General features: G+C 49.7%; 1 protein-coding gene across 2 annotated transcripts; it reads right to left on the reverse strand.

Annotated features, from left to right (window-relative positions):
* Positions 1–285: 285 nt before the first annotated feature.
* On the reverse strand, positions 286–26,398 carry LOC116989361 (cathepsin L1-like). 2 transcript variants are annotated; one of them, XM_033046684.1, is made up of 8 exons: positions 26,110–26,398; positions 20,119–20,260; positions 11,399–11,521; positions 7,758–7,910; positions 6,031–6,255; positions 5,704–5,869; positions 3,497–3,602; positions 286–1,239 (listed from the first exon to the last, which is right to left on the reverse strand). In XM_033046684.1, exons 2-8 carry the CDS (start codon positions 20,251–20,253, stop codon positions 1,140–1,142), a joined length of 1,008 nt encoding a protein of 335 aa, XP_032902575.1. In that variant the 5' UTR covers positions 20,254–20,260; positions 26,110–26,398; the 3' UTR covers positions 286–1,139. The 2 variants fall into 2 exon arrangements, with proteins under 2 accessions (XP_032902575.1, XP_032902574.1); XM_033046683.1 differs by lacking the exon at positions 26,110–26,398 and adding an exon at positions 25,937–26,037.

Consider the following 26,398-nt stretch of genomic DNA (forward strand, 5'->3'; position numbering starts at 1 on the left):
GGAGAGAAGGAATGGGTGGCGTTTTGGATCAAGACCCTTCTTCAGTCTGAAGAAGAGTCTCGACCCGAAACTTCAACCATTCTGACTGAAGAAGGGTCTTGACCCGAAATGTCACCCATTCCTTCTCTCCAGAGATGCTGCCAGTCCCGCAGAGTTAGTCCAGCTTTTTGTGTCTATCTTGCTTAATGTTTTGATGTGTTTGGGTCTCAGGTTGTGACTTGAACCCTTGCCTTTCTGAGAGACGTGGAGGTTTCAAAAATAAACAGAAACAATAAAAAAACATAATTTTGGGTAATCATGTTTATTAATACGTACAGAGTAAACATTATAAGGCAGTGTGTAGTCAACTGGAGGACTGACAGAGTTAGAACCTCCTATAAAGCTGGCCTTAGGAATTGTGCTGGTTGAGCTGTTACGTCACAGCTCCAGTGTCCCACATTTGATCCAGACCTCCTTTGCTCCCTGTGGTCTCATGGGTTTCTTCCCACATTCCAATAATATACCATGTATTCCTGAAAGTGTATCTCTATTTCTCCCTCCACAGATGCTGCCCAACCTCCTGAGTGTTTCCAGCATGTTCTGTTTTTATTGCTGGTAGGTTAGTGGCTTATTTGGAAATTACTGTTAGTGCTGTAAAATAGCAACAACAAAAAAATCAAAAAGGTTTGTGAGCTCATGAGAGAGAGTCGGTTGCAGGGAAAATTAGGAGTGAAATGGGACTGATGGAATTGCTCCACTAGGAGTCAACATAGACCCAAAGGGCCAAATGGCCTCCTTCTGTGTCAAAGTTCACCAGGCAAGCTGCTCCCTTTAAGGGAGAGAGATGAGCAATGCCCTGGCCGGCAGGGCTGTGTACTCTGTTCCAAAGTGGTCACACAAATTACATCATCAAGACCCGTTAGATAGAACTGAGCTTCCACTTCCAGGAACGACAGGTTATGTTAATATCACCACAGACAATTATAGGTTGTGATTCAATTTAAACTGAAGCAACAGTAATTAAAACAAGTTAAAAATCTCTCAGTATCACACGCACACAACCACACTACATATGCACAAGCACACACACACACACACATTCTCTCACACAGAGTGGGTGCCGCAACACCCAGATTGCGTTTCGGACTCTGGAACAGACGTTAAATCACTGGGAAGACTGCGTGTGTTGCGATTCCACAATTGTTGCTTCTGTCTTTGGACATTAAAATGTAGCCCTGATTTCCCCATTCAATGCCATAGCTAGAAAACATTAAAATCATGACTCATTATTAGGTAACATGGGTTGCAATTAGTAATTTTGTTGTAACGGCTACTATGGTCAGTATTGCCCTGGACTCTCCTGCCCTATACCTCCTGAGATGTCTGTAACATATTCTAAATATACAGTTCTATATATTTACAATGATGTATTGTCCCTGATAAACACTGTCCAGCATGCGGTCTTGTACATACTGTCCAGTGTACTCCTGCATACACATTCTCAAATGCACTATGTACATTATCATGTATGTGCCATTCAGTATATGTCCTACACGTACCCAGCTGTGTATTTATTCATTAAACTTTTCTATAACTATCCTGTTCAGTACGTTATCATGTATATTATCAGTTCATATAAGCTGTTCAGTTTATTTACGCTGTTCTCCCATATGTAGACTGGCCCAGTTCTCCCATATGTAGACTGGCCCATATATGCTGTTCAGCTTATATATGCTGTCGTGTATACTACTGTCAGGTGCAGACAAGTACACGGTCAGGCACGTACACTGTCCGGTGCACTTTTGAAAGAACATCCGGGAGCCAAACCTTAAACAGATGTGTCACTAAATAAACAGCACTGTTCCAGCTTCTGTTCTTGACGAATGGGTGGTGCAATGATGGAAAATGAAAGAAAGAGAACGCTAAAAGGGGTCATAGAGACTTGGACGGGCTGATGCAAAATAATATCTGTGGAAGGCCAGTGCTTTTTTTTTTTAAGAGGGTGCAGAGCACTGATAAGGGGTTGTCCAGAAGGTCTCTGTAGGGAATAAGATTACAAGCAGAGTCTGTGAACTCCTGTACTTTGCAGAAACACATTATGCGGACAATTCCCTTGCCTGCTCCACCTGCCCCTGGAAATATACTCATGGTTGTTTCCCCTGGAGTATGCAATGGTCCTGAAGCCACGACCAAGTAACTGTGATCCCGAGCTCCAATGGTGCAGCAGCTTATGGTAAAGCTATGGTAGCTTCAATGGTAAAGCAACACATGTCAGCTGAATTTGGGGTCACAGCAGGGAAGGACTGTTTTGATTAAGTCTATCTCTTAGAATTTACTCTTTGGAGAAGTCTAGCTAAGAACACAAGATCCTGTAAATTCGAGTAGATGTGGGGATTTGATGGGGACAAGTGATGATACATGGGAATAGTGTACAATTAGTGCAGATGGGTCCTTGATGGTCAGCATGGACACAGTGGACTATTTCCAAGCTGCATAACTCTATGACTGATTTTCAACCCTATCACAGATAATTTGTGAGGTTCTCTCTGCTCCTCTATCTCTGGAACTTAAATACATTTGATATCTGATATTTCCTAAATCTAATGAACGTTCAGTCTGAACAAGGGTCTCGACCCGAAGCATCACCCATTCCGTCTCTCCAGAGATGCTGCCTGTCCCGCTGAGTTACTCCAGCTTTTAGTGTCTATCTTCGGTCTAAACCAGCGTCTGCAGTTCGTTCGTTCACATAGAGTCATGCAGCATGGAAGCAGGCCCTTTGGCCCATCTCATCCATGCCGAGCAAGATGCCCATCTAAACTGGTCCCATTTGCCTGCAGAACCTGGAACATCCACTGTTCCTCTTTCCACAGAGGCAGCCTGGCTGTTGTACTCCTCTCCATCCACAAGTCCAACCTCCGCAGTTTTGGGGACAGAGCCTTCTCCAGGGCAGCTCCCAGGCTCTGGAACTCCCTCCCCCAACTGATCCGCAATTCCGTGTCCCTCACCATCTTCCAGTCCCGCCTCAAGACCCATCTCTTCACCTCTGCCTATCCTTAGCCCCACGTCCCCCTCCCTTTTCATCTATGCATTAATTGCCTCATATTGTGTTTTGAATTGAATTCTGTCTTTACTTTGTGTACTAGTCATGTCTCTACTATTTATTTCATTCCCCTTACATGTTTTTCCTCTACCTGCGAAATTTTTGTAAGGTGTCCTTGAGACTCTTGAAAGGTGCCCATAAATAAAATTTATTATTATTATTATTATTATTATTATTATTATTAATTCCCGCATTCTTGTTTTTTAATTCAACCTACATGGTACCAATTGGCACTTTGACAATGTACGTTAACATCAGTCTTAGAAAAACGAGAGAAAGCACCCATGTCCCGACCAGCTGCCTTCTTCCTTAGCAAGTTGCCAATATTTTCTGAAATGCCTTTAATGGTAATAAAGAGCCTACATGGCAAGAGGAATTAAATTATTCATACTGAAACATCCCGTGTTAGAGGTGTACCTGTTTTTAACAATCCAGTAGTTCAGCTTATGTATTCTTCCATAGCCAACGACCAGAACAGCATGACTCATAAGTTCAGTTTGACATTCCGGTTCATAATAAATACCTGGAGCAAGATAACACATTCCTCAAAGATCTCAACAACAGGACACATATTTATCTACAAAAAAAATAAACTGAATTATGCTCCTGAATAAAGAGCATCTACTACGGATTCCATTTTAAATCCATCTCGATACACTGTGTGCGTGGGCTGTGGCTTTCTTCTCAGAGTCAGAAGGTATGGGTCTGAATCCCACTCCAGAAGGTAAATTGGATCAATACCATAGGCTGTGTAACAAAGCTTCATCTGATTACTCTTTAGAAACATAGAAAATAGGTGCGGGAGTAGGCTATTCGGCCCTTTGAACCAGCACCGCCATTCAATATGATCATGGCTGATCATCCAAAATCGGTACCCCGTTCCTGCTTTTTCCCTATATCCCTTGATTCCGTTAGCCCTAAGCGCTAAATCTAACTCTCTCTTGAAAATATCCAGTGAATTGGCCTCCACTGCCTTCTGCGGCAGAGACTTTGGCCCTTATATGAAACCAAGGGTCCACTGGTTCATTCAGTGGAAGTAAACAATCCCCAGTACTATTTCAAAGAGATCACATGGTGATTGCAGGGGAAAGCCAGTGCTGCAGACTCCCCTCCAGACACCCACCTTGAAGTCCATCTCCTGTCCTTCATTAACGTTGGGTCTAACTCCTGCAACTTCCCAAACTACCGGGGGAATGCCTGCTCCAGAAGGACTGCTGCAGATCAAGAAAGTGTTTCACCACCATCTTCACAAAGGTAATAAATGTTGTCTTGCTGATGGCACTCACAACTCAATACTAATAAAGAAAGTTTGTACTGATGCACCAGTTAAATACTGTGACTGAAGAAGATTCCACCACCGGACACATATCCCCCTCCGCTATCAGACTTATTAGGAATCGCTCACTTCACAACTCTCTGGTCCGCTGCTCCCTTTTGCCCCTAGGCCTGCCACTCCCATACAGCACCTTCCCTTGAAACCACAGGAGATGCATCATCTGTCCTATCGCCTCATTCCTCCCCACCATTCAGGGACCCAAACATTATTTCCAGGCAAAGCAATGAATCACTTGCACTTCTTCCAATCTAGTGTACAGGCACCCCCGGCATTATGGGGGGTTGTATTCCTAGAAAACAGTCAAAACAACCACCTCCGAGCTTCCAATTGCCTGCCACTTTAATTCCCTACTCAACTATTACTTCGATCTCATCCTCCATCTAGACACGTTGCAAACTTCCAGACTCAATATTAAATTCTCTAACTTTAGACAAATTACTTGCTGTCTGTATAAGAACCAGTTCTGTCTGCCATCATTCTTGCTTAGATTGGAACCTCATCAGCAACACATTACGTAGCCTGAACAGGTCATCTGATCCCAGTTGCCACATGATTTCACACTAAATTCCTTTTGTTCCATCTGCACTTCAATGCTGCCTGGATTAACTTGTGTTTGTGTGTATATCTCCCTTAGTGATTGTGCCTCTTTCCTTGTCTTTGTCTGTCTCTCTCGCTCTCAGATCTGATGAAGCATTAACTCTTCATCCCTCCTCAGATGCTGCCTGGCCTGCTTAGCTTTTCCACCCTTTTCCATTTTCACAAATTCACTCATCACTTTTTATGAAATGGCAATTTAACAAGTTGCAATTGTATTCCAGTGTGTTATCAATAATTACATTTGCAATATTTGCTCCCCTGTTGAATCTCCAAACATTCCAAATCCACTCCAGAAATACAGGGCCTTTATTGCTTGAATTTCATCTGCTGTGAAATTCACAGAAACTCCGAACCTCAAATCAAAATTGAATATTCGAAACCAATTTTAAAATGTAAATGGGGAACTCAGAAATTTGCTGACTATTACAGGGGCAGCTGTATAACTGTGGTGAGATTAATTCATTAAGGTTAAGTCTTAACACTCCTTAAATCTTCTCCTAACTATCATTAATATCAACACAAATGATTCCAGCACATTTCATCTCAGTTCGGAACCATCATTATAGAAAATAGGCAGCCGGTCCTGCAATCGCACATTTTTTAACACTCACTTACACGGGACATGCAGTGAAACCATCCATCCCATGTGACCAACTCTCTCTGGATATTTAAACGGTCCACCGCAAATTACCTGAATGGTAGAACTGGAAGGATGAATGTGTGGCGTCGATGGCAACAGATACAGGTCCGTTGCGGGCCACAGCTTGAGCTAGAGCGCTCTCATTGCCTTGGTCAACAAAATAGTAATTGGTGCAATTGGTAGCTTTGTACTTGAGTTTATAAGCACAGGGGTCATCCTGTTTAATAAAACAAAACTTACAATAAATATGATGCTATCATGCTGTCAAATAAACCCCAATGAAGATATTTTGTAAGCTGCATTATATTACTTTCATTGCATCAACACAGAAAAATTCCATATATCATGATTAATGTAGATATGAAGACATTTACTAACTTTGCCAGTGTAGGGATATCCAACCTCAGTATCAATTCCGTCATTATCATGTACATACAAGAAGGCATTTTCCATCCATCCACCACTACATCCTGAATTCCCCTGGCTAGTTGAACAATCGACCAGGTTCTGCTCGCTCAGCGAGATGAGTTTTCCTGTCATCTTAAAGGTCTGTCCTTCCAGCGCTCCAGTTGAACTGAAGGCCCAGCACGATCCACAGCTTCCCTGAGGACACACAATCCCAAATAGAGCTGAACTTTTGGAAGTTCCTTCGCTTTTTGCAAAGCTTGGAAGGTTTAATGTCATTTGCTCAATATTGCAGAGTCCCACTTTGAAAAGGATCAGGCATTGAAACCGATCGGGTATCAGTTAAGGAGTGAAGCTCTCCAGCTGGTGAACAATACGTAACATGATGGGCTGGGGTCTGGAACGCATTGCCAGAGGTGGTGGTGGAGGCAGATATGATAGAGGGGTTTAAGAGGCTTTTGGATAGGAACAAGGAAGTGCAGGGAATAGAGGGATATGGATCACATACAGGCTGATGAGATCAGTTTAACTAGTCATCATGTTTGGCACAAACATTGTGGGCCGAAGGGCCTGTGCAATACTGTTCTATGTTCTGGGAACACCTAACCTACGAGCACCTTCGACCACAAACTTCCAGCTTACCCATGAAGCAAGGGAAGGGCATGAGGGTGAGGGCTCAGTTGTACAACTCTTACGATGTTCTTTGCAGAAAAAAAAACTTCCCAAGTACTCAAACCTCTGTGAATCTTCAAGCAGGATGCTCCTCACAGGCTATGGTATTATTTTTCCAATTCACGCTGCAGTGCAATATGAATTGAAAGATGGGGCCTTGCGTCTCATATTCAGGTGGACAATGGGTGGCTAGAGGTCATTTTGGGCGGCAGGGTGCTGAAGCTGGTATAGCTGCATTCTCACAGCACCAGAGATTCGGCTTCAATCCTAACTTCAGGTGTGTCTGTGGGGAGTTTGCACTTTCCTTCTGTAACCAGGTGGGTTTCCTCCAGGTGCTCCAGTTTCCTTCCACTTCTCAAAGACATGCGGGGGGTGTAGGTTAATTGGCCTCCATAAATTGCCCCATCAAGTGCGTAAGGGGTGGATGCAAAAATGGGATAACATAGAACTAGTGTGAATGGGTAATCAGCGTGGTCTCAATGGGTGTAAGGAGTTGTTTCCATACTGTATCTCTAAATTAAACTAAACTTCCAATGTGAATTTGTACTGACATATCGACCCATGTACTTAATCATTGTTGTACTGCCTCTAAAACAACCTCTTGTCCTCAGTCACAAATGGACTTTGCATTCCTGGGGTTTGATGCAGCAGTCTGACTCCCGACGTCTCTGGCCACCCCCAGGCGTGTGGGGGGCACTCGGGTGGGGAGGGGGATGGTCCAGTGGCGGTTCGGCAGCGATTGCAGCGCCGGAGAGCCGGGATCGATCCTGGCTGCCGATGAGGTGCAGGTCTGTGTCCAGGGCTGCCGAGGGTGTTTTGGCACGTCTGTCTCCTCCAATCACCGCGCTCTATCCTCAGTCCCACCCCCTTTACTTGCGATTCTGACCGACCCCCCTGGCCCACCCGGGATTTCCGCCCCTGCCTGACTGCCTGGAGGCCCAAGACAAGCCTCGGTCTCAGCTTCTCCAGAAGAACACTCTCCAGCAACTTCATCCCTAACTTTGTTTCTTTCAGCAAAGTTATTTTACCTGGTTCTTCACGGGAGTGACGTACCCCTTGCTGCGCCAGTCAACTCGCTTTGGAATCTCATCCAAGTCCGGAATCCTTAAAAGGTGTTGAGATGAGTTTCTGGGTCTGTGAGGATGGAACCCGTTCATCTGCTGATTGAATTCCTCCACGGTCTGAAAGGTGAACCAGTTTGGTAATAAAGCAGGAAGAATCACATCAGCAGAACAAATGGAAGAACTCCCAAAATGCAGAAAGCAATCCCCACCCCCCACTTACTAGACAAGGCTACAAAACGCCCCCCAAATCACCACAACCAAAAGATACATTGCACAGGAGGCCTTGCAGCCCATTAGGCTCATGCTGGGCGCTTTGAAAGAGCTTTCCCATCTGACTTATTCCTCCGTCCTTGCTCTGCACACCTGCAATTTCTTCCCTTTCAAGGATTTTTCCCATTCCCTTCAGAAAGTTACTGTCAAATCTTGCTTCATTTGCCCCATGGACCTTTCAAGCCACATGTCCCAGTTCAGTTCGACTCACTGAATAAAAATATTTTCCATCACTTGCCTCTCATTCTCTTATAATCAACTTAAAACGAGTCTCCCACCAACCCTGCTGCCAATTCTCCCATGTGTTCCTTAATTATATATATATACTAGACCAAGTGCAGACCCGTTGGGTCTGTTCCCCCAACGTGCGGTTGGGGGGGGGGGGGGGGGGGAGGCGGCATGCAGCGTCACACACTAACTGCCCCCCCCCCACACACACTCATGCTAAAGGAGGGGAGGAGGGGAGAGAGAGAGAGGGGGAGGAGAGAGGGGGGGTGAGATGAGGGGCGGGGGAGAGGTGGGGAGCAGGGAGGGGGAGGGAGGGTGGAGGGAAGGGGGTAGGGGTGTGTGGAGGGGAGGGGGGTTTAGGGGAGGGACGGTGGGGGAGGGGATGGAGGGGGAGAAAAGAGGGGAGGAGGAGAGAGGGGGGGGAAGAGGAGGGGGGGGGGAGGGAGAGGGGGGGGAGAAGAGGGGGGAGGAGAAGAGGGGGGGGAAGGAGGGAGGGAGGGAGAAGAGAGGGGGGAGAAGAGAAGAGGGGGGAGAAGAGAGGGGGGGGAGAGAGGGGGGAGGAGGGGGGGGAACGAGAGGGGGGAGATGAGAGGGGGGGAGAAGAGAGAGGGGGGGGAGAAGAGAGAGGGGGGTGAAGAGAGGGGGGGAGAAGAGAGGGGGGGAGAAGAGAGTGGGGGAGAAGAGAGGGTGGTATAAGAGAGGGGGGGAGAAGAGAGGGGGGGAGAGAGAGGGAGGGGGAGAGAAGAGAGGGGGGGAGAAGAGAGGGGGGGGAGAAGAGAGGGGGGGAGAAGAGAGGGGGGGAGAAGAGGGGGGGGAAGAGAGGGGGGGGGGAGAAGAGAGGGGGGGGGAGAGAGAGGGGGGGGAGAAGAGAGGGGGGGGAGAAGAGAGGGGGGGAGAAGAGAGGGGGGGAGAAGAGAGAGAAGAGAGGGGGGGGGAGAAGAGAGGGGGGGAGAAGAGGAGGGGGGGGAGAGAAGAGAGAGGGGGGGGGGAGAAGAGAGGGGGGGAGCGAGAGAGAGGGGGGGGGGGGAGAAGAGAGGGGGGGGGAAGAGAGGGGGGAGAGAGGGGGGAGAGAGGAGGGGGAGAGAGGGGGGGGAGAAGAGAGGGGGGAGAGAAGAGAGGGGGGGAGAAGACAGAGAGGGGGGGAGAAGAGAGAGGGGGGAGAAGGAGAGGGGGAGAGGGAGAGGAGAGGGGGGGAGAGGAGAGGGGGGAGAGGAGGAGAGGAGGGGAGAGGAGGAGAGGGGGGAGAGGAGGAGAGGGGGGGAGAGGAGGAGGGGGGGAGAGGAGAGGGGGGGAGAGGAGAGGGGGGAGAAGAGGAGAGGAGGGGGAGGGGGGGGGGGGGGGAGAAGGAGGGGGGGAGGGAGGGGAGGTGGGGAGAGGGAGAGGGGAGGGGAGGGGGAGGGGGGGGAGGGAGGGGAGGGGGGGAGGGGAGGGGGGAGAGGGGAGGGGGGGAGAGGAGGAGGGGGGGAGAGGAGGGGGGGGAGAGAAGAGGGGGGAGAGGAGGAGAGGGGGAGAGGAGGAGAGGGGGGGGAGAGGAGGAGAGGGGGGAGAGGAGGAGAGGGGGGGAGGGAGGGGGGGGGGGAGAGGAGGGGGGGGAGAGAGAGGGGGAGAGGGGGGGGGGAGGAGGAGGGGGGAGAGGAGGAGGGGGGGAGAGGGGAGAGGGGGAGGAGGAGAGGGGAGGGGGGGAGGAGAGGGGGGAGGAGAGGGGAGGGGGGGAGGAGAGGGGGGGGGGGGAGGAGAGGGAGGGGGGAGGAGAGGGGGAGGAGGAGAGTGGGGGGGGGGGGGGAGGGGGGGGTGGGGGGGGGGGGGGGGGGAGGAGGGGGGGGAGGAGGGGGGGGGAGGGGGGGGAGGAGGGGAGGGGGGGAGGAGAGGAGAGGAGAGGAGAGGAGAGGAGGGAGGGGGGAGAGGAGGAGAGGGGGGGGAGAGGAGGAGGGGAGGGGGGAGAGGAGAGGGGAGGGGGGAGAGGAGAGGGGAGGGGGGGAGAGAGGGGAGGGGGGGGAGGAGAGGGGAGGGGGAGAGGGGGGGAGGAGGGGGAGGAGAGGGGGGAGGAGGGGGGGGAGAGGGAGGGGGGGGAGGAGGGGGGGAGAGGAGGGGGGGGAGGAGGGGGGGAGGGGAGGGGGGAGAGGGGGGGGGGAGAGGGGGGGAGAGGGGGAGGAGAGGGGGGAGGAGGGGGGGGAGGAGAGGAGAGGGGGGGGGGGGAGGGGGGGAGGGGGGGGAGGGGGGGGGGGGGGGGGGGGGGGGGGGGGGGGAGGGGGGGGGAGGGGCGGAGAGGAGAGGGGAGGGGAGGAGAGGGGGGGAGAGGAGAGGGGGGGAGAGGGGGAGAGGAGGAGAGGGGGGGAGAGGAGAGGGGGTGGGGGGGGGGGGGAGAGGAGAGGGAGGGGGGGGGGGGGGGGGAGAGAGAGTGCCTTTTTACTTCAACCCAAACCCAAACAACCATTTGCAGGCAGTGCTTTTTTACCTCTACCATATTTTCATTTTCAAACCAAATTAAGGGTACTCACAGTGCTGTAGACATTGTCAGTGTCATTCAGAGCTCTGATTGAGGCACACCACTTGCAGAGACTGATTGAGGCACACCACTTGCAGAGACTGATTGAGGCACACCACTTGCAGAGACTGATTGAGGCACACCACTTCCTGGTTTTATAGTCCCCCCCCCCCTCCCTTCAGCAGGGGCAGCAGAGAGAATGGGGAATTTTGTAAAAACATTAATATCTCTGTCAATTTTCATCGACGGAAAAAATCCTCAGCACCAATGCGGCGGAAGGGGGCTCTGAGCGAGCCGTAGGTGGCGGCGTACTCTCGGAAATCGCAGCACAGAAAGCCAAAACCGGTCAAGAACAGACTTTTAGTAATATAGATATGCCACTGCTAATTGACAGTCAACACAGGAGTAATGTTTCTCAGTCTCAGAGCCAACCATGATCCTCATTGCAGAATCCACTTCACCTTCCAGTGTAATAAAGAATTCTATCAGAAGAAGGGTCTCGATCCGAAACGTCACCCATTCTTTCTCTCCAGAGATGTGGCCTGTCCCGCTGAATTATTCCAGCTTTTTGTGTCTATCTGTGGTTTAATCTTTCTCTACCTTAAAAAAAATTCTCACTTACCAAAGCTCCAAACTGGTTCATCCTAAGATCATAGGTGTGTTTACCCTTCAGATATTCCAGATTATGATACTCAATGAACCTGAAGTTTTTCTCCCACACCATTCTTCGGACACTTTCTCCTTCCTGAAGGAAAAAAAATCAAAAAAATCAGAGTTCTGCTAAATGAGCAGGCACTCCCAAGGCAGCTTTCTGGGAAGGTTGTTGTTCTACTAAAGACTGAACAGGCGGTGGCTCTGGCTCTGGAAAGGGGGGTAACAGCAGGCGGGAATTTCACGGCGGTGGACCCATGGGGGGGTCCCGTTTTGCCGGTCATTCTGTCCAACGTTCCCACTTTTGTTCCGGATGCGCTCCTGATCCCACATGTAAGGAAGCTGGGGGAGATGCAGTCAGGGCTCACCAAACTGTTGTACAGGTTTGACGATCCTGAGATGCAACATATATATACGTTCAAGCGTCGCGTGTATATACAGTTGGCACAGGGGACGGACACGGAGGGGAGTTTTGAGGTGGAGGTGGATGATTTCACCTATCGTGTGTTCTGGAACGCGGGCCAAGTGCGTTGTCACGCTTGCAAAAAGGTGGGGCATTTTTGCAGAAATTGTCCCAGGACCCGGGCTGCCAGTTCCACCACGATGGCCCGGGAAAGCACTACTGGCCCATCTGGGGCTGCTGGTTTTACCACGGTGGCCCGTGAAGGCATTACTCCCCTACCCCCAACCCCTATCCCCCCACCACCCCCATGTCCAGCACCTGTGGCGGTGGATGCCGGAGAAGTGCGTGGGGTGGATGGGAAGGTTTGGGAGCAACAGCGGGGGGGAAAAGTCAAGAAAAAGAAGAAACATCTCCAGGCGGGTCCCCTAGAAGATGATCACCTCCAAGCGGGACTCCTGGCAGCAGATAATTTTGTGCTCGCCTCAAAGATAGATGGTAGTGCGGAGGTAGAGGCTTCTGCAATGGAGCGCACTGTACCACCGCACGCCAGTGGTTGGAAGAGGAGGAGGCATGGGTCCTCCGATACAGAGAAGGGCCCTGAAGGTCAGGGGCAACCTGAAGGGGAGCCTTCCCCTCCTGTTGAGGTGGAGAACCCAGGGCACGCTTTCCATGAGGGGGAGGATGCCACTGTAGGTCAGGGACCACCTGAGAGTGGCGATATATTACTCTTGGGGGCTGTTCCCCCAGAGAACGCGTCTGCTAGCTTAGTGGATGACCAGGGGCAGCCTGAAGGGGAGGATTTGGGTGAGGGGGTGGGTCCCCAACATGAGCTCCCTGTTGAGGCTACAAGCCCAGTTGAGGGGTGTGATGCCCCACTGGTTGAGGGAGCAGGGGAGACTCCAGTAACATCGGCCCCTGAGGGCCACAGTGAGGTGATTCACCTGGTGGAGGGGGACGGGGACTCTCTGGGTGACGGTGCAGGGGCGGGTACCCTGGGTGAGGAGGAGGGTAAGATCGTTCCGGATCGTGTCCTTCGGTCGGACTCCAGACAGGCCCGCTTACAGCAAGGCCCGGGGACTTGGTCTGACTTCACTGTTCCCAATCCGGTTACAGAGGGCGGTGGGAGCGTGCAGGAGACTGGCCAATTGTCAGATAGCTTGCCGCAGTCAGAGGCACCAGTACCTGCCCCTGTCACTGATCCTGGGGGTGGGATGGTGACAGAGGAGGGACTGTGTGATGTGGCTGAAATGCCCACCTCACAGGGAGGGGTGAGCGAGGCGGCTGAGAGTAGTAACCTTCCGGACTCGGGCTCGGACATTGAGTGCGAGGAGGAGGGGTACGCGGAGTCCATCGACAGTGAGTTATTGGACTGCTCCACCCGCGGCCCCGTGTCTCGACTTGTCGAAGTCTGGGAACTTCGGAAGTTCTTAAAGGACACTAGAGGGAGTAGGAACAAGGTGGATTTGGCTGTCGACCGCTGGTCGGATCTGAGGGCGCCCATGCAGTCCATTCATGCCATCCTTCAGAAGAAGGGGAATGAGGCGGGGCTAATAAGAAATGAGAGGCGCCAGTTCCAAGAGCTTTTTAAGACCCTAAAGAGAGGGCAGAAGGTTAGGGGCGGCTCCAATCCTTCACCGGGGGCGGGTAAAAGATCTAGTGTACTTTCAAAATGAAGCTCACTATAGCCAGCCTGAATATCAATGGGGGCAGGGGGTCTCTCCGTAGGTTTCACCATCTCTCAGTGATCAAGGACGGGAGGTATGCGGTGAGCTTCCTGCAGGAAACACACACTGTGGCTAGTGATGAACCCACCTGGCTCCTGGAGTGGGAAGGGGGGTCTACATGAGTCATCTCAGCTCCAATTCGAGTGGAGTGGCCTTCCTGTTGGCCCCGTCTTTCCAGCCAGAGATCCTCAAAGTGCAGGACATTGTACCAGGCCGTTTGCTGTATCTGGCCGTGCGCTTGGATGGCATGCCATTACACTTCATTAATGTGTACGCCCCCAAGATCGGCGTAATGCAGACGCGCTTAACAAGGGAAGTGACCACGTTGTTGAATACTATCGACCGTGGGGAATGTGTTTTCCTTGGGGGAGATTTTAATTGTGCCCTCGAGGCAAGAGATCGCACTGGCATTCAGCGTGACCCGGGTGCAGTAAAGACTTTAAGGGAGATGGTGGACTCTTTTGAGCTGGTAGATGCTTGGCGGAATTTCCACCCCGACTCTAACGCCTTCTCGTACAGGTTTGAGGGTGGTGGTTCCCGTATTGATCATTTATACGTGTCCAAGGCCTATGTCTCCTGTGTTTCGGCGGCCTCCATGCAGCCGGCACCATGCTCGGACCATTGCCTGGTGCGAGTGGATTTTATCCCGATGCGCACACGGGCTGGGTCCGCGTACTGGCATTTTAATAGCCAGCTGTTGGAGGATCACCGATTCCAGGATTCATTCAGGCAGTTCTGGGCGAGGTGGAGAGAGAGGCAGGGGCGTTTCCTTTCCCTAAGGCAGTGGTGGGACGTGGGGAAGGCCTACGTCCGGCTGTTTTGCCAGGACTACGCGAGGGGGTCGACTAAGAGGCAAGACTCCGAGATCGGACGGCTTGAGAGGGAGTTGCTCGACTCGGAGGCACGTCTGGATCAGACTGGTGGGGCTTCGTGTGAGTGGGAGGAGTACCAGGAGAAGAAGGGAGCACTGAGGGACTTGCAGCTCTGGAGGTCCCGGGGTGCGTATGTGAGGTCGCGAGTCCAGATGTTGCACGATCCGGACCGCGCCTCCCCCTTTTTCTTTTCTCTGGAGAAGGGGCGAGGAGCCCGCAGGCAGCTTGTTGAGCTGCTTGCGGATGATGGCTCCTCTGTCACAGATCCAGAGAGCATTGGTGCCTCGGTTGGGTCTTTCTACAAGACTCTGTTCTCGGCAGGAACATCGAGTGGGGAGGCACAAGAGGTCCTGTGGGAGGGCTTACTTGCTGTGTGCAATGATGTGGCTGAACACCTGGATGATCCCCTAACTCTGGAGGAGATGACTGGTGCCCTGCACCAGCTCAAGGGGGGCAAGTCTCCAGGGCTGGATGGGCTGACTGTGGAGTACCTTAGAGCCTTCTGGGATGTCCTGGGGGGTGACTATATGAAGGTCCTGGGGGAGAGCCTGGCGACTGGGGAGATGCCCTTCTCGTGGCGCAGGGCAGTTGTTGTCCTGCTGCCCAAGAAGGGCGATCTCCGCCTTTTGAAGAACTGGCGGCCGGTCTCTCTCTTCAGCACGAACTATAACGTTTTTGCCCGGGCATTGGCGAATCGCCTGGGTCCCGTGCTGTCCCAGGTGATCCACCCTGACCAGTCGTTCACAGTCCCGGGCCGGTCCATCCAGGACAATGTTCATCTGGTCCGGGACCTGATCTATCTGACCCAGGGGGCTGGTCTGTCAGTCGCCTTTCTCTCCCTCGACCAGGAGAAGGCGTTCGACAGGGTGGAACACGACTACCTTCTGGGGACTCTGCAGGCGTTCGGATTTGGACCACACTTTGTGGCCTGGGTTCGACTTTTATACACTGCTGCAGAATGCCTTGTTAAGGTCAACGGCTCTTTGTTGGCCCCCATTCCCTTTGAGAGGGGGGTTCGTCAGGGATGTCCCATGTCCGGCCAGCTGTACTCCATCTGTGTTGAGCCTTTCCTGTGCCTTCTCCGGAGGCGGTTGACAGGCCTGGCTTTACCGGGGTCGGGGATGGAGGTGGTCCTTTCGGCCTACGCCGATGATGTCATTCTGATGTTCACCGACCCTGTTGACCTGCGGAGGATGCGTGAGTGCCAGCAGGTTTTCTCGGCTGTTTCCTCCGCCAAGATCAACTGTGGGAAGTGTTCTGGTCTCTTGGTGGGTGGGTGGCAGGTGGACTCCCTGCCGGAGGAGATGGCAGGTTTTGCGTGGAATACCACGCACCTCCTCTATCTGGGGGTCTACCTGAGTCCCGATGAGGGGGGGTGGCCGGCGAACTGGCAGGAGCTGGAGGCGAAGGTGATCGCCCGGCTGGGACATTGGTCCGGCCTACTTGGTGTGCTCTCTTACCGGGGCAGGGCTGTAGTTATAAACCAGCTGGTGGCCTCTCTGCTGTGGTACCGGATGGCCACTATGGTCCCGTCCTCTTATTTTATAACCATGTTACAGAGGAGATTGGTCAACTTCTTCTGGGGTGAGAGGAACCACTGGGTCTCTGCTGGGGTTCTGAGTTTCCCATTGGAGGAGGGTGGTCAGGCGCTGGTCTGTATTCGTACCCAGGTGGCGGCTCTCCGACTCAGGACCCTGCGGAGGTACATCTACTCGGACTACCCTCCTAAATGGCACGTGCTGGCAACGTATTTTTTCCGCCAGGGGCGCTGCCTTCAGGAGGGCTCACGGCTCCCAGTAGCGGGCATGAGTCGACGCGCTAGGCGGGATAGGCGGGAGTTGCCTGGTTTTTACCGTGACCTCCTGAAGGCCAGGAATTTGGTCACTTTCAGCCAGGGCCCTGCTCCTCAGGGGGAGGGGGGTGTCGTGGCTGTGATGGTGGGTGTTGAGGAGAGGCGTGTGCATGGAGCGATTCCGGATGAGCTCACCCCCGCTCAGTCGGAATTGTTCGTAGGGCCCACGGCCCGGGTCCCTCCCCGAGAGCCGGCCCCATGCAACATGAGCCGCCTTTCCGAGATGCCCAGCGTGCCGTTCTGTGACGCGGAGAGGCGCGCACTGTACAGGCTGCTCTTGCACACTCTCCACTTCCTCGCCCTCATATTCCGTCCAGACACACCCTGGCGGTCCGTGTTACCACCTGACGAGGGGAGCGGTCCCCAGTGGAGGTCTCTCTACAAGGGAGTCCTTCCCCTTTACATCGGGGACCTGGGGTGGAGAGTGTTGCACAAAGCCGTGGCCTGTAATAGGTATTTGAGCCGGTTCACGGACTCTTCCCCTGCTTGTCATTTCTGCGGTGAGGAAGAGACCATGTTCCATGTGTACATAGAGTGTGAGAGGTTGCAGCCACTGTTCGAATATCTGAAAGGGCTGCTCCTCAAGTTTTGGCTACATTTTAGTCCAACGCTATTAATTTATGGGATAACAGAGGGGGGATGGATGGGAGAGAGGAGGGGGTCTCCCTGTCGGTCTGCTCCTGGACCTGGCCAAGGTGGCCATTCGCGGGTCCAGGCAGCGGGCAGTCGATGGCCGCACACCGGTCGCCTGCCTGCCCCTTTTCCGGGGTTACGTCCGAGCTCGCGTGTCCCTAGAAAAGGAACACGCGGTGTCCATGGGGACTGTGGAGGCCTTCTGTGAACGCTGGTCACCACAGGAGGTTGAATATATTATAGATAAAAATGTTAATATTTTAATTTGATAATTTTGTTTAAGTGTTTTTTAAATTGCTTGAGCTTTTTCCGGGTCTACGTCCGTGCCCGCCTGTCCCTGGAGAGGGAACACGCGGTGTCCATGGGGACTTTGGAGGCCTTCCGTGAATGGTGGACGCCGTTGGAGGTCGAGTGTTTTGTTGATAAAGTTGACGTTATATTAATTTGATGATCGTTTGTTTGTAAACTCTCAACATAGGCAGTCTTTGATTGTGTTAATACTCTATGTTTATTTTTATTTTTTGAATAAAAGTAGTTTCATAAAAAAAGGCAGCTTTCTGTTCTCGGAGATAAGGACATGACACTCAGTCACTTCCACCGATAGCCTTGGTCACGCACCATTGCAGCCTGCTGCTTAATGCCTTGGTAAGGTTTCAATTATTCCCGTTCCTCGTTCAAGGCGACACTTAACCATACACTATGCTGTTTGGCGAGTGCATGCTGTCATTTCCACCAGAATCACATGGGATAAAACTCTAATTAATGGTTTTACATTTCTACCTCTAGCTTAGTTTAGTTTAGTTTATTTTAGAGATACAGCGCGGAAACAGGCCTTTCGGCCCACCGAGCCCACCCTTCGGCACCAACCAGCGATCCCCGCACATTAACACTATCCTACACACACTCATTTCACATACACCAAGCCAATTAACCTACAAACCTGTACATCTTTGGAGTGTGGGTGGAAACCGAAGATCTCAGAGAAAGCCCACATGGTCACAGGGAGAACGTACAAACTCTGCACAGACGGCTCCTGTAGTCGGGTTCGAACCCGGGTCTCCGGCGCTGCAAGCGCTGTAAGGCAGCAGCTCTACCGCTGCGCCACCGTGCTGCCCAATGGCACTTTGGTAGGGGTGGGGAGTGTCACGGTTTAAGAATAAAAGTAATCCTGCGATAACATGCTGGCACATTCCCATATGTTCTCTGCTGGTCTAAAGTACATGTTGCCTGGTTATCATGACAAACAAGGAGCACATCCATCTCATTGAGGTCATAATGGACAAAACACAGTGCGGGACGTGTACCTATTCAATATTCAGGTCCACAATAGGCACCCACTAGGCTGACCATTAAACCCTTGTTTCAGCTACGAGGAAACAGTCCCAGAGGAACAAGGGCATAATTGGCCAGAACACTTTGAGTGTGACCAAATGGTGGGGGGTGAAGTATTTTTAAGCCAGAAGTTGTCGAGTGATTATTGAGCTGTTTGTTACCAACGATAATGTCAGCTTGCTGCATAGCTTGAAATAGATCACAATATTTTATAAATAAATTGTTCTGCCTCTGACATTTCCTGCCTAAACTGATCTGACCTGGTGAGACTAACCTCAGTGCTGATACCAATCACGCAGTTAGTTGAGTTTTCACACTGGGTTGTGGTTTGCAGAGTTTGACCAGACAAGACAGCCCGACAAGACAGGCTACTGAATCCCCGACACAGCCTAGCCCATGTTCCAGGGTGCCACTGGTCGCCCTTTAAAAAACGTCATGAACCCCCTTTGCATTAAAACAAATTAAATCCTTTCGGCCAGAGGGCACTGAATCTTTGGAATTCAGTGGGTAGCAGAGGCTCATTCACTAATTGGGGTAGATGTTGGTAGATTTGTGAATATTAAAATAATCAAATGATAATGGAGTTAGTGCAGGAAAGAGGTGTTGAAGTAAAAGATGAGCCAGATTGGGCCAAAAAGTCTACTCCTACTGCTAATTCCTATGGATCTAATGTTTAGCACTGGTGTAGGATTCTGTGTCCATCCAGACACTGGAATCACAAGGTCTGTGAGACTTGGTATCTTTTACACATTCAGTCGTTCATTCAGTGTTAAAGTTACTGAACCATCAGTACTCAGATGCTTTATTCTTCTATTATTACGCCATATCATGAGGTGAAGCTATGGGTCTGCGGGAATGCCAAGACGGATATGCTAGGCTGACAGGTTTATGCAGTACTGAGGAATTACCGCACTGTCAGAGGAGCCATCCTTCAGATGACACCCTGGGTTCTCTGTTAGGTGATGAGATAACCCACAACAATATTCTGGAGAAGTTTTGGTCGATGTACCTGTTGTGCTGCTGTTGACATTTAACCCCAAACTAACTTCTGAAGCAAAATGATCTGTTGCCAGGCCTAGCTGGCACTTTCCGATACGTTCTCTGCTGGTCAAAAGTACTTCTTTCCTAGTTATCATGACACACAGGGAGCACATCCATCTCATTGGGGTCATAATGGAATCCAGCAGTCCCATTCCCCTGCCATATACCTTGTAGCCTTCACTTTGTTCTCCCTCACAGACCCATCAAATCCCCTTTGACTTTTCTCCCACAAAAATCTATGGAGTCTTGCTATGACAAGATTTTAAAATACATTTGGACAGGTACATGGATAGGAAAGGATTAAAGCAGGAGTTCCCAACCTTTTCCGTCCTGTTTACCCCCGGCAACGTTAATAGCACAAAACAATGTTATTTTACTTATTTATGAACAACTAATGATGAACAGAGCCATTTTATTTTTGCATACCGAAAACAGTATACCAGAACCAAACACAATCAGTCATAAGAAAAAAATGTACAAATCCAGAACATATTTAGCCCCTGGGGGGTAAATTTACCCCAGGTTGGGAACCCTTGGATGAGAGGGATATGAGCCAAACATGGGCAGTCGGGACTAGAGTAGCTGTAGCATCATATTAAGCATGGGCAAGCTGGGCCGAAGGGACCGTTTCCATGTTGTATGACTCTAGGGCAGAACATGCAAATTCCACATAGATAGCACCCGAGATCAGGATCAAATCGCAGTCCTTTGATTTGGGCATGAAGAATATTGGGATGTCTGCGGTTAAGAAAGGTGCTATTTTGATGCAAATTTTAACTTCTCTTTTAAATTAACTGAACCAAAAGAGTCTGCCAGCTGTTTTCATGACCTCACCTCTGCATACTGCTTCTGGTATATCAGCTTCCAGTTCTCCCAGTCTTCTGTCAGGGTTGGATCAATTGGTGGGACGGCCACGACAGCCAGTACCAACGCAAGCAAACTCTCCATAAACAGGACGGACTTCATCATAGGTCACCTGATAAAAATTAAGACACAGCACAATTGACTTTTGTTGTTCTTTCAAGTTTCCCCATTCCTGGAACTGCAGCCAAACCAAAATGAGAACCAGATGGTGGCAATGTTACAGTAAGAGTTGCTGAGGCACACACTAAGGTTTATGGTTTACTGTAATCCAGACACTCTCTTGTGCTCCCTCCCTCATTGTAAATCAGTGACAAAAATGCAATGGGAGCCTGATGTTGGAGGTTTTGCCAACCCATACTGATGTCCATTGCCTCCAATTCCGCCTGGGCTTATGATACAACACGGGGAATAATCGCATTGTCACTGGCAAGAAATTGCAGAGAATTACGAACGCAGCCCTGACCATCACACAAACCCCTCTTCCTTCCATTGACTCCATTTACACTTCACGCTGCCTCGGCAACGCCAACAGCATAATCAAAGACCAGTCTCACCCCGGTCAGTTCCTCTTCTCCCCTCTCCCATCAGGCAAGAGGCACAGAAGTGTGAAAAAACACCTCCAGATTCAGGGACAGTTTCTTCCCAGCTGTTATCAGGCAACTAAACAATCCTATCACCAACTAGAGAGAAGTCCAGAGCTACCATCTACCGCATTGGAGAGGTAGATGGTAAATCAAATTAACTAAAGGCCAGAGTCTAATTTCTAATTACACTTATGGTTATCACTTGCTGTTTTGTCCCATTTTGAACAGTATTGGTCATATGGTTTGGAAATAGCTGTCTCGGTTAATTGGTTCACTGAAATCTTAAATTAGGACACAAATATCTACTGGCACCAGTGATTAGATATAATGGACATTATTAATGGACATATTGAGTGATTTGCTCATTGATCAACTGCATTAACATTCTCTGCGCATCCCTCTGCAATTGGATCCTCGACTTCCTCATCCACAGACTACAGTCTGTCCGTGTTGGTGGAAATGTGTCATCCTCGATAACAATCAGCACGGGAGCACCTCAAGGCTGCGTGCTCAGCCCTCTGCTTTACTCACTCTATACTCATGACTGCGTAGACGGACATAGTGCGAACTCCATCATCAAGTTCGCCGACGACACCACTGTTGTGGGACGAATCACAGATGGGGACGAGTCAGAGTATAGAAGTGAGATCGACCGATCGACCAAATGGTGCCAGCACAATAACCTGGCTCTCAACACCAACAAAACCAAGGAACTGATTATACACTTTGGAAGGGGTAGGATAGGGATCCACAATCCCATTTATATCATTTATGATATAATCCACAATCCCATTTATGGTGGAAAGGGTCAAGAACTTCAAATTCTTGGGTGTGCACATTTCCGAAGATCTTTCCTGGTCCCAGCACACTGATGCAATTATAAAGAAAGCACATCAGCGCCTCTACTTCCTGAGATAATTACGGAGAGTCAGTATGTCAAAGTGGACTCTCTCGAACTTCTACAGGTGCATTGTAGAGAGCATGCTGGCTGGTTGCATCGTGGTTTGGTTCGGCAACTTGAGCGTCCAGGAGCGGAAAAGAATGCAGAAAGTTGTGACCACTACCCAGTCCATCATCGGCTCTGACCTCCCCACCATTGAGGGGATCTATCGCAGTCGCTGGCTCAAACGCTGGCTGCTGACAACCCAAATACCACCGACCTTGGTTGTGTGGCAATTAAATTATTTCAATTCAATTCAATTCAAAAAGGCTGCCAACACATCAAGGATCCACACCATCCTGGCCTTGCACTCATCTCTCCGATACCATCAGGTAGAAGGTACAGGAGCCTGAAATCTGTTACATCCAGGTTCAGGAACAGCTTCTTCCCCACAGCCATCAGGCTATTAAACACGCCAACAAACAGACTCTGAACTGTTCTGTATTTATGCTTACAATATTCTGTTGTCATGCAGCAAGCAAGAATTTCATTGTCCTATCTGGGACATTTGACAATAAACTCCCTTGACTCTTGACTTGACTCTTGCATTGAAGCCCAACAGGTCTATCACAAAAGAGCAGTCGTTGTAGAATTTCTGTGTTCAGACCCATTCTCCTATTGTTAGGATGGCTTAAAGAGGTAGGCAATGTGCTCATGAGCCTGGGTTGAGGCCAAGGGACCATCAGCAAAAGGTGTAACTAAGTGCACAGAGTTGGAAAGGGTAGAGATATGGCTTTCTTAGGTCTGCTCAAAAGTGTCAACATTAAACAACCCTTCCTTAACTACTGTAGCCTCTTAAATAAATGAATATATTTTGCATCAATATCTTACTCATCAAGTTGGAATGGATTTGAGTGAAAGCCTACTCCCAGGATTAGAAAAATTCCACTATGAGGGGGCGACATCATTGAAACCTACCGAATAGTGAAAAGCGTGGATAGAGTGGATATGTGGAGGATGTTTCCACTTGTGGGAGAGTCTAGGGCCAGAGGCCATATCCAGAATAAAAGGACGTACTTTTTGAAAGGAAATGAGAAGGAATTTATTTAATCAAATTTCTTTAGAGGCTGGTGAATCTGTGGAATTCATTGCCACAGAAGGTTGTGGAGGCCAAGTCAATGGATATTTTTAAAGTGGAGGTTTGCAGATCTTCATTAGTAAGGCTGCCAGTGGTTATGGGGAGAAGGCAGGAGAATGGGGTTGAGAGGGAAAAGTAGATCATTGATGATTGAATGGCAGAGTAGACTTGATGGGCCGAATGGTCTAATTCATCTCCTATAACTTATGAACTTGCCCTGTCCTGGATGTGCAAACATGATAGCACACAACTTGGGATAGAGTTTTTATTAATCGACAGTCATTTTGTATAACTTTTACTTTCACAAACCTTTGTTGCCGCAGACCTCAGTACAGATCAAGATAGGACCTCTGACTGTACTGTGACTAGATGCTGGTGAAGATCAAGGAGAGGATGCTGCCTGGGAAGTGTTTTGCTGCTCTAGAGGGTGTGTGTGTGTGTGTGTGTGTGTGTGTGTGTGTGTGTGTGTGTGTGTGTGTGTGTGTGTGTGTGTGTGTGTGTGTGTGTGTGTGTGTGTGTGTGTGTGTGTGTGTGTGTGTGTGTGTGTGTGTGTGTGTGTGTGTGTGTGTGTGTGTGGTCAGGTTCTAACATCTCTTTAATGGCCCTGTCCCATGGTACGAGTTCATTCCCAAGAGTTCTCCCAAGTTTTAAAAAAAATGTAACTCGTGGTAAGCACGGAGAATGAACGCAGCGGGTACGTCGGAGCTCGGGGACGTCTCTTAGCGGCTCGTAACGCTAACGGCAGGTACTCGGCAAGACTTGCCAGCGGCAGGTAAGCTCGGGAAGACTCATGAAGATTCTTCAACATGTTGAACAATGTTCACGAGAGCCCCGAGTACCGACGAGCAGCTATTACCGTAAATCTCCGAGTTCGAATCAGGGCAAACTCGGGAGAGCTCTTGGAATGAACTCGTATCGTGGGACAGGGCCATAAAGCTTAGAAATTATCAAAATCCCCAATTTTTTCACTGATTTGACAAAAAACATAAAAGCACAATTTAGCACATCAAAAATGCACACAATGTAATTTCCTAGCCACAATGAAAAAGGAAGTAGATCAAGTTTTTCTTTGTTCGGCAATATTATTTCAGGCCTTTGTTTATGCATTTAGTCTTCAGAACAATACTAGTTTTGGCTAATCTAGTTCCTAGTTTTTAAGCCTTGAAGCATATTTCCGTTCTGTGCAGAATGTACAAATACAAAGGTGATTCCTCAATCACGTTCCAATCTAGGGCTTAGAGGTTTGTTTTCCTATAAACCAGCAATTCTATTTCAAAGGGTCCACAACTCCCAATTACTTCTGTTATCATCCATTAAATCACATGCAATACTAAATGCAACTATTGAGAAATTCCTGTTAGCCTCAAAGTTGTGCAAGTCCAACCCTTAGATCTGAAAGCAGAAGTGTTTAAGCTTTTTAGGTTTGAAGAAGTCCGACTGGAATTGCCAGCTCCAATGGCTGTGTAAAGATGAATTGTCCCCAAGACAAAAGTTCTGAATTGGGCCTAAAGTTCAATTGCTTTTTCCTCAATTTATATATTTTGCCTTCATGAAGAAATGTATTCTACTGTAATACATTTAACGCTAACGGCTGCTCAGGAAAAAATGGTATTGGGATATGTGGTCCAACTTTTCACAATATACAGCAATTTATCAATTGAGTCTAGAAAAGTAGCGACTTGATCACCAATGGCCTGACATATTAATAGAGATGTTATCTATAGTATCAGTGGTGGTGTGGAAAAAAAATGTTGCCCGTTAGTAAACTGTGACATTCAGTGATGGGCATGTTGAAAAGTGACATTATAAATCTGATAACCAATCAGCCTGGATAAACATTACATTAATGGTGACATATTGTCGTACAATACAGAAACATGCCCTTTGGTCCATCATGTATATTATGACCTTTTTTTCCCCCATCTACATTAATCCCATTTAATTCCATTAGCTAAATGATCAGCTAAAATGCTTGGGAACCACTAATCTAGACTAAACGCGTTAAGGAAAAAAATCCCAATAGAAAGAAGTGGAAGAAGGGTGGGACAAGAGCCAGTAAGCAATAGGTGGGTATGGGTGAAGAGGGATGGATTGGCAGATAGTGGTCAGGTGGGAGAGGGAAGGGTTGAGATAGCAACAGAGGTTGGAAGGTGATAAGGGAAGAACTAATTGCTGCTTATTCTGGAATCTGATAGAAAAGGAGGGTGCAGAATGGAACCGAAGACACAAGGAACTGCAGGTGCTGGAACCATGAGTAAAACATAAAGTGCTGGAATGGCTCAGCGGGTCAGGCAGCATTTCTGAAGGAATGGACAGGCGATGTTTCAGATTGGGACCCTTCTTCAAATTGAATGGAACTGAATGAGGAGGTGCAGTGGCAGAGGGAGAGGACGGAGGGAAGTAGATGTTCTTATCTGCCACCACCACTCCTCATTCAGTTCCATTCTTCCAGCTTGATAAAACTTTGGTCAGGTGACATTTGGAGCATTGTGTTCAGTTCTGGTTGCCCAATCTCAGGATGTGGGGGCTTCGGAGAGGGTGCAGAATTTTTTTTTAATCATAAATGTTGTCTGGCTTATAGGGTATTAGTTATAAGGAGAGGTATCCAAACTTGGATTGCTTTCTCTGGAGTGTCAGAGAGATTGAGGGGAGACCTGAAAGAAGCATACACAATTGTGAGAGGCATAGCTCGGATAAATATAACTTTTTTTCCAAATGTGGTAATATAAAAGAATGGAGGGCATTGCTTTAAAATCAGAAAGGCAAGCTTTTTTTTTTACAAAGAGAGAATGGAACCTGGGGTAGTCGTGGATGCAAATGCCATTATGGTATTTAAGGAGCTTTTAGATAGGTACATGGATGGGCACTAAACGGATTTGAATCGCATGCACAGATTAGCTTAACATTGCACCAGTTTAGGGCAGACATCACGGGCAGAAGGGCCCGTTGCTGTACTGTTCCTTTCTATGTTCCTGCCCATATCCTTATTTTCTGCCCCTCTCCTCTCGATCCTGCTCTCCCCCACCCTCCGTCTCTGCCCGCTGTCGGTCCCAGCCCCGCTCCCCCTTGTTCCTCTCCCCCTCCCTCTTCACCCCTTTCTGCCCCTCTCCCCAGTTGTTTTGTCCCAATTCCACCCACCCCCCCCCCCCCCCCCCCCCTTCCCCCGCGGTTTCTGCTCCTCTCCTCCAGGCAACTTTTCCAGACTGAAACCTGAAGCGGCTCAAAGTCTCCAACCCCCTGGTTTTGCTGCAATCTCCCTCCAGCCGTGCCCAGAACCCCTGACAGCCCACCAGCGGCTCAGGCTCCGGAGACAGTTACCGAGCCCGGACCGACAGACAATGACGAACAGACAGACCTACCTCGCTGCCTCTGGCCGGTAGATGCAACCGCTTCTTCCACCGCTCTCATGTGGCTGTAAATCCGAGCAGCCCAGAATGATTGTGCAACATGTGATATTCCCCACGGTGGAAGTGGAACTATTTTCCGCAACAAAAAAACCCCAACCTGAAATTAAAACCGATCATGTACTTTAGTGTGTGTGTGTGTGTGTGTGTGGGTGTAGGTGCGGAAATTAGAGTTACGCTGGCTGCGGTTTCCGGCTGTGATCACTCCAGCTGAGATTGACTTGGGCACTTTCACTGAATCCCG

This window comes from Amblyraja radiata, chromosome 29 (genome assembly GCF_010909765.2).
Source record: "Amblyraja radiata isolate CabotCenter1 chromosome 29, sAmbRad1.1.pri, whole genome shotgun sequence".
NCBI classification, from domain to species: Eukaryota; Metazoa; Chordata; class Chondrichthyes; order Rajiformes; family Rajidae; genus Amblyraja; species Amblyraja radiata.

Bases quoted from the DNA above. Each gene is read 5' to 3' on its own strand.
- LOC116989361 (XM_033046684.1), bottom strand. From the start codon at position 20,253: ATGATGAAGTCCGTCCTGTTTATGGAGAGTTTGCTTGCGTTGGTACTG. The intron at 5,870-6,030 runs GTTAGTAAATGT...TTTATTAAACAG, and splicing joins GATATCCCTACACTGGCAAA to GATGACCCCTGTGCTTATAA. The intron at 3,603-5,703 runs GTAATTTGCGGT...ATCTTGCTCCAG, and splicing joins CTTCCAGTTCTACCATTCAG to GTATTTATTATGAACCGGAA.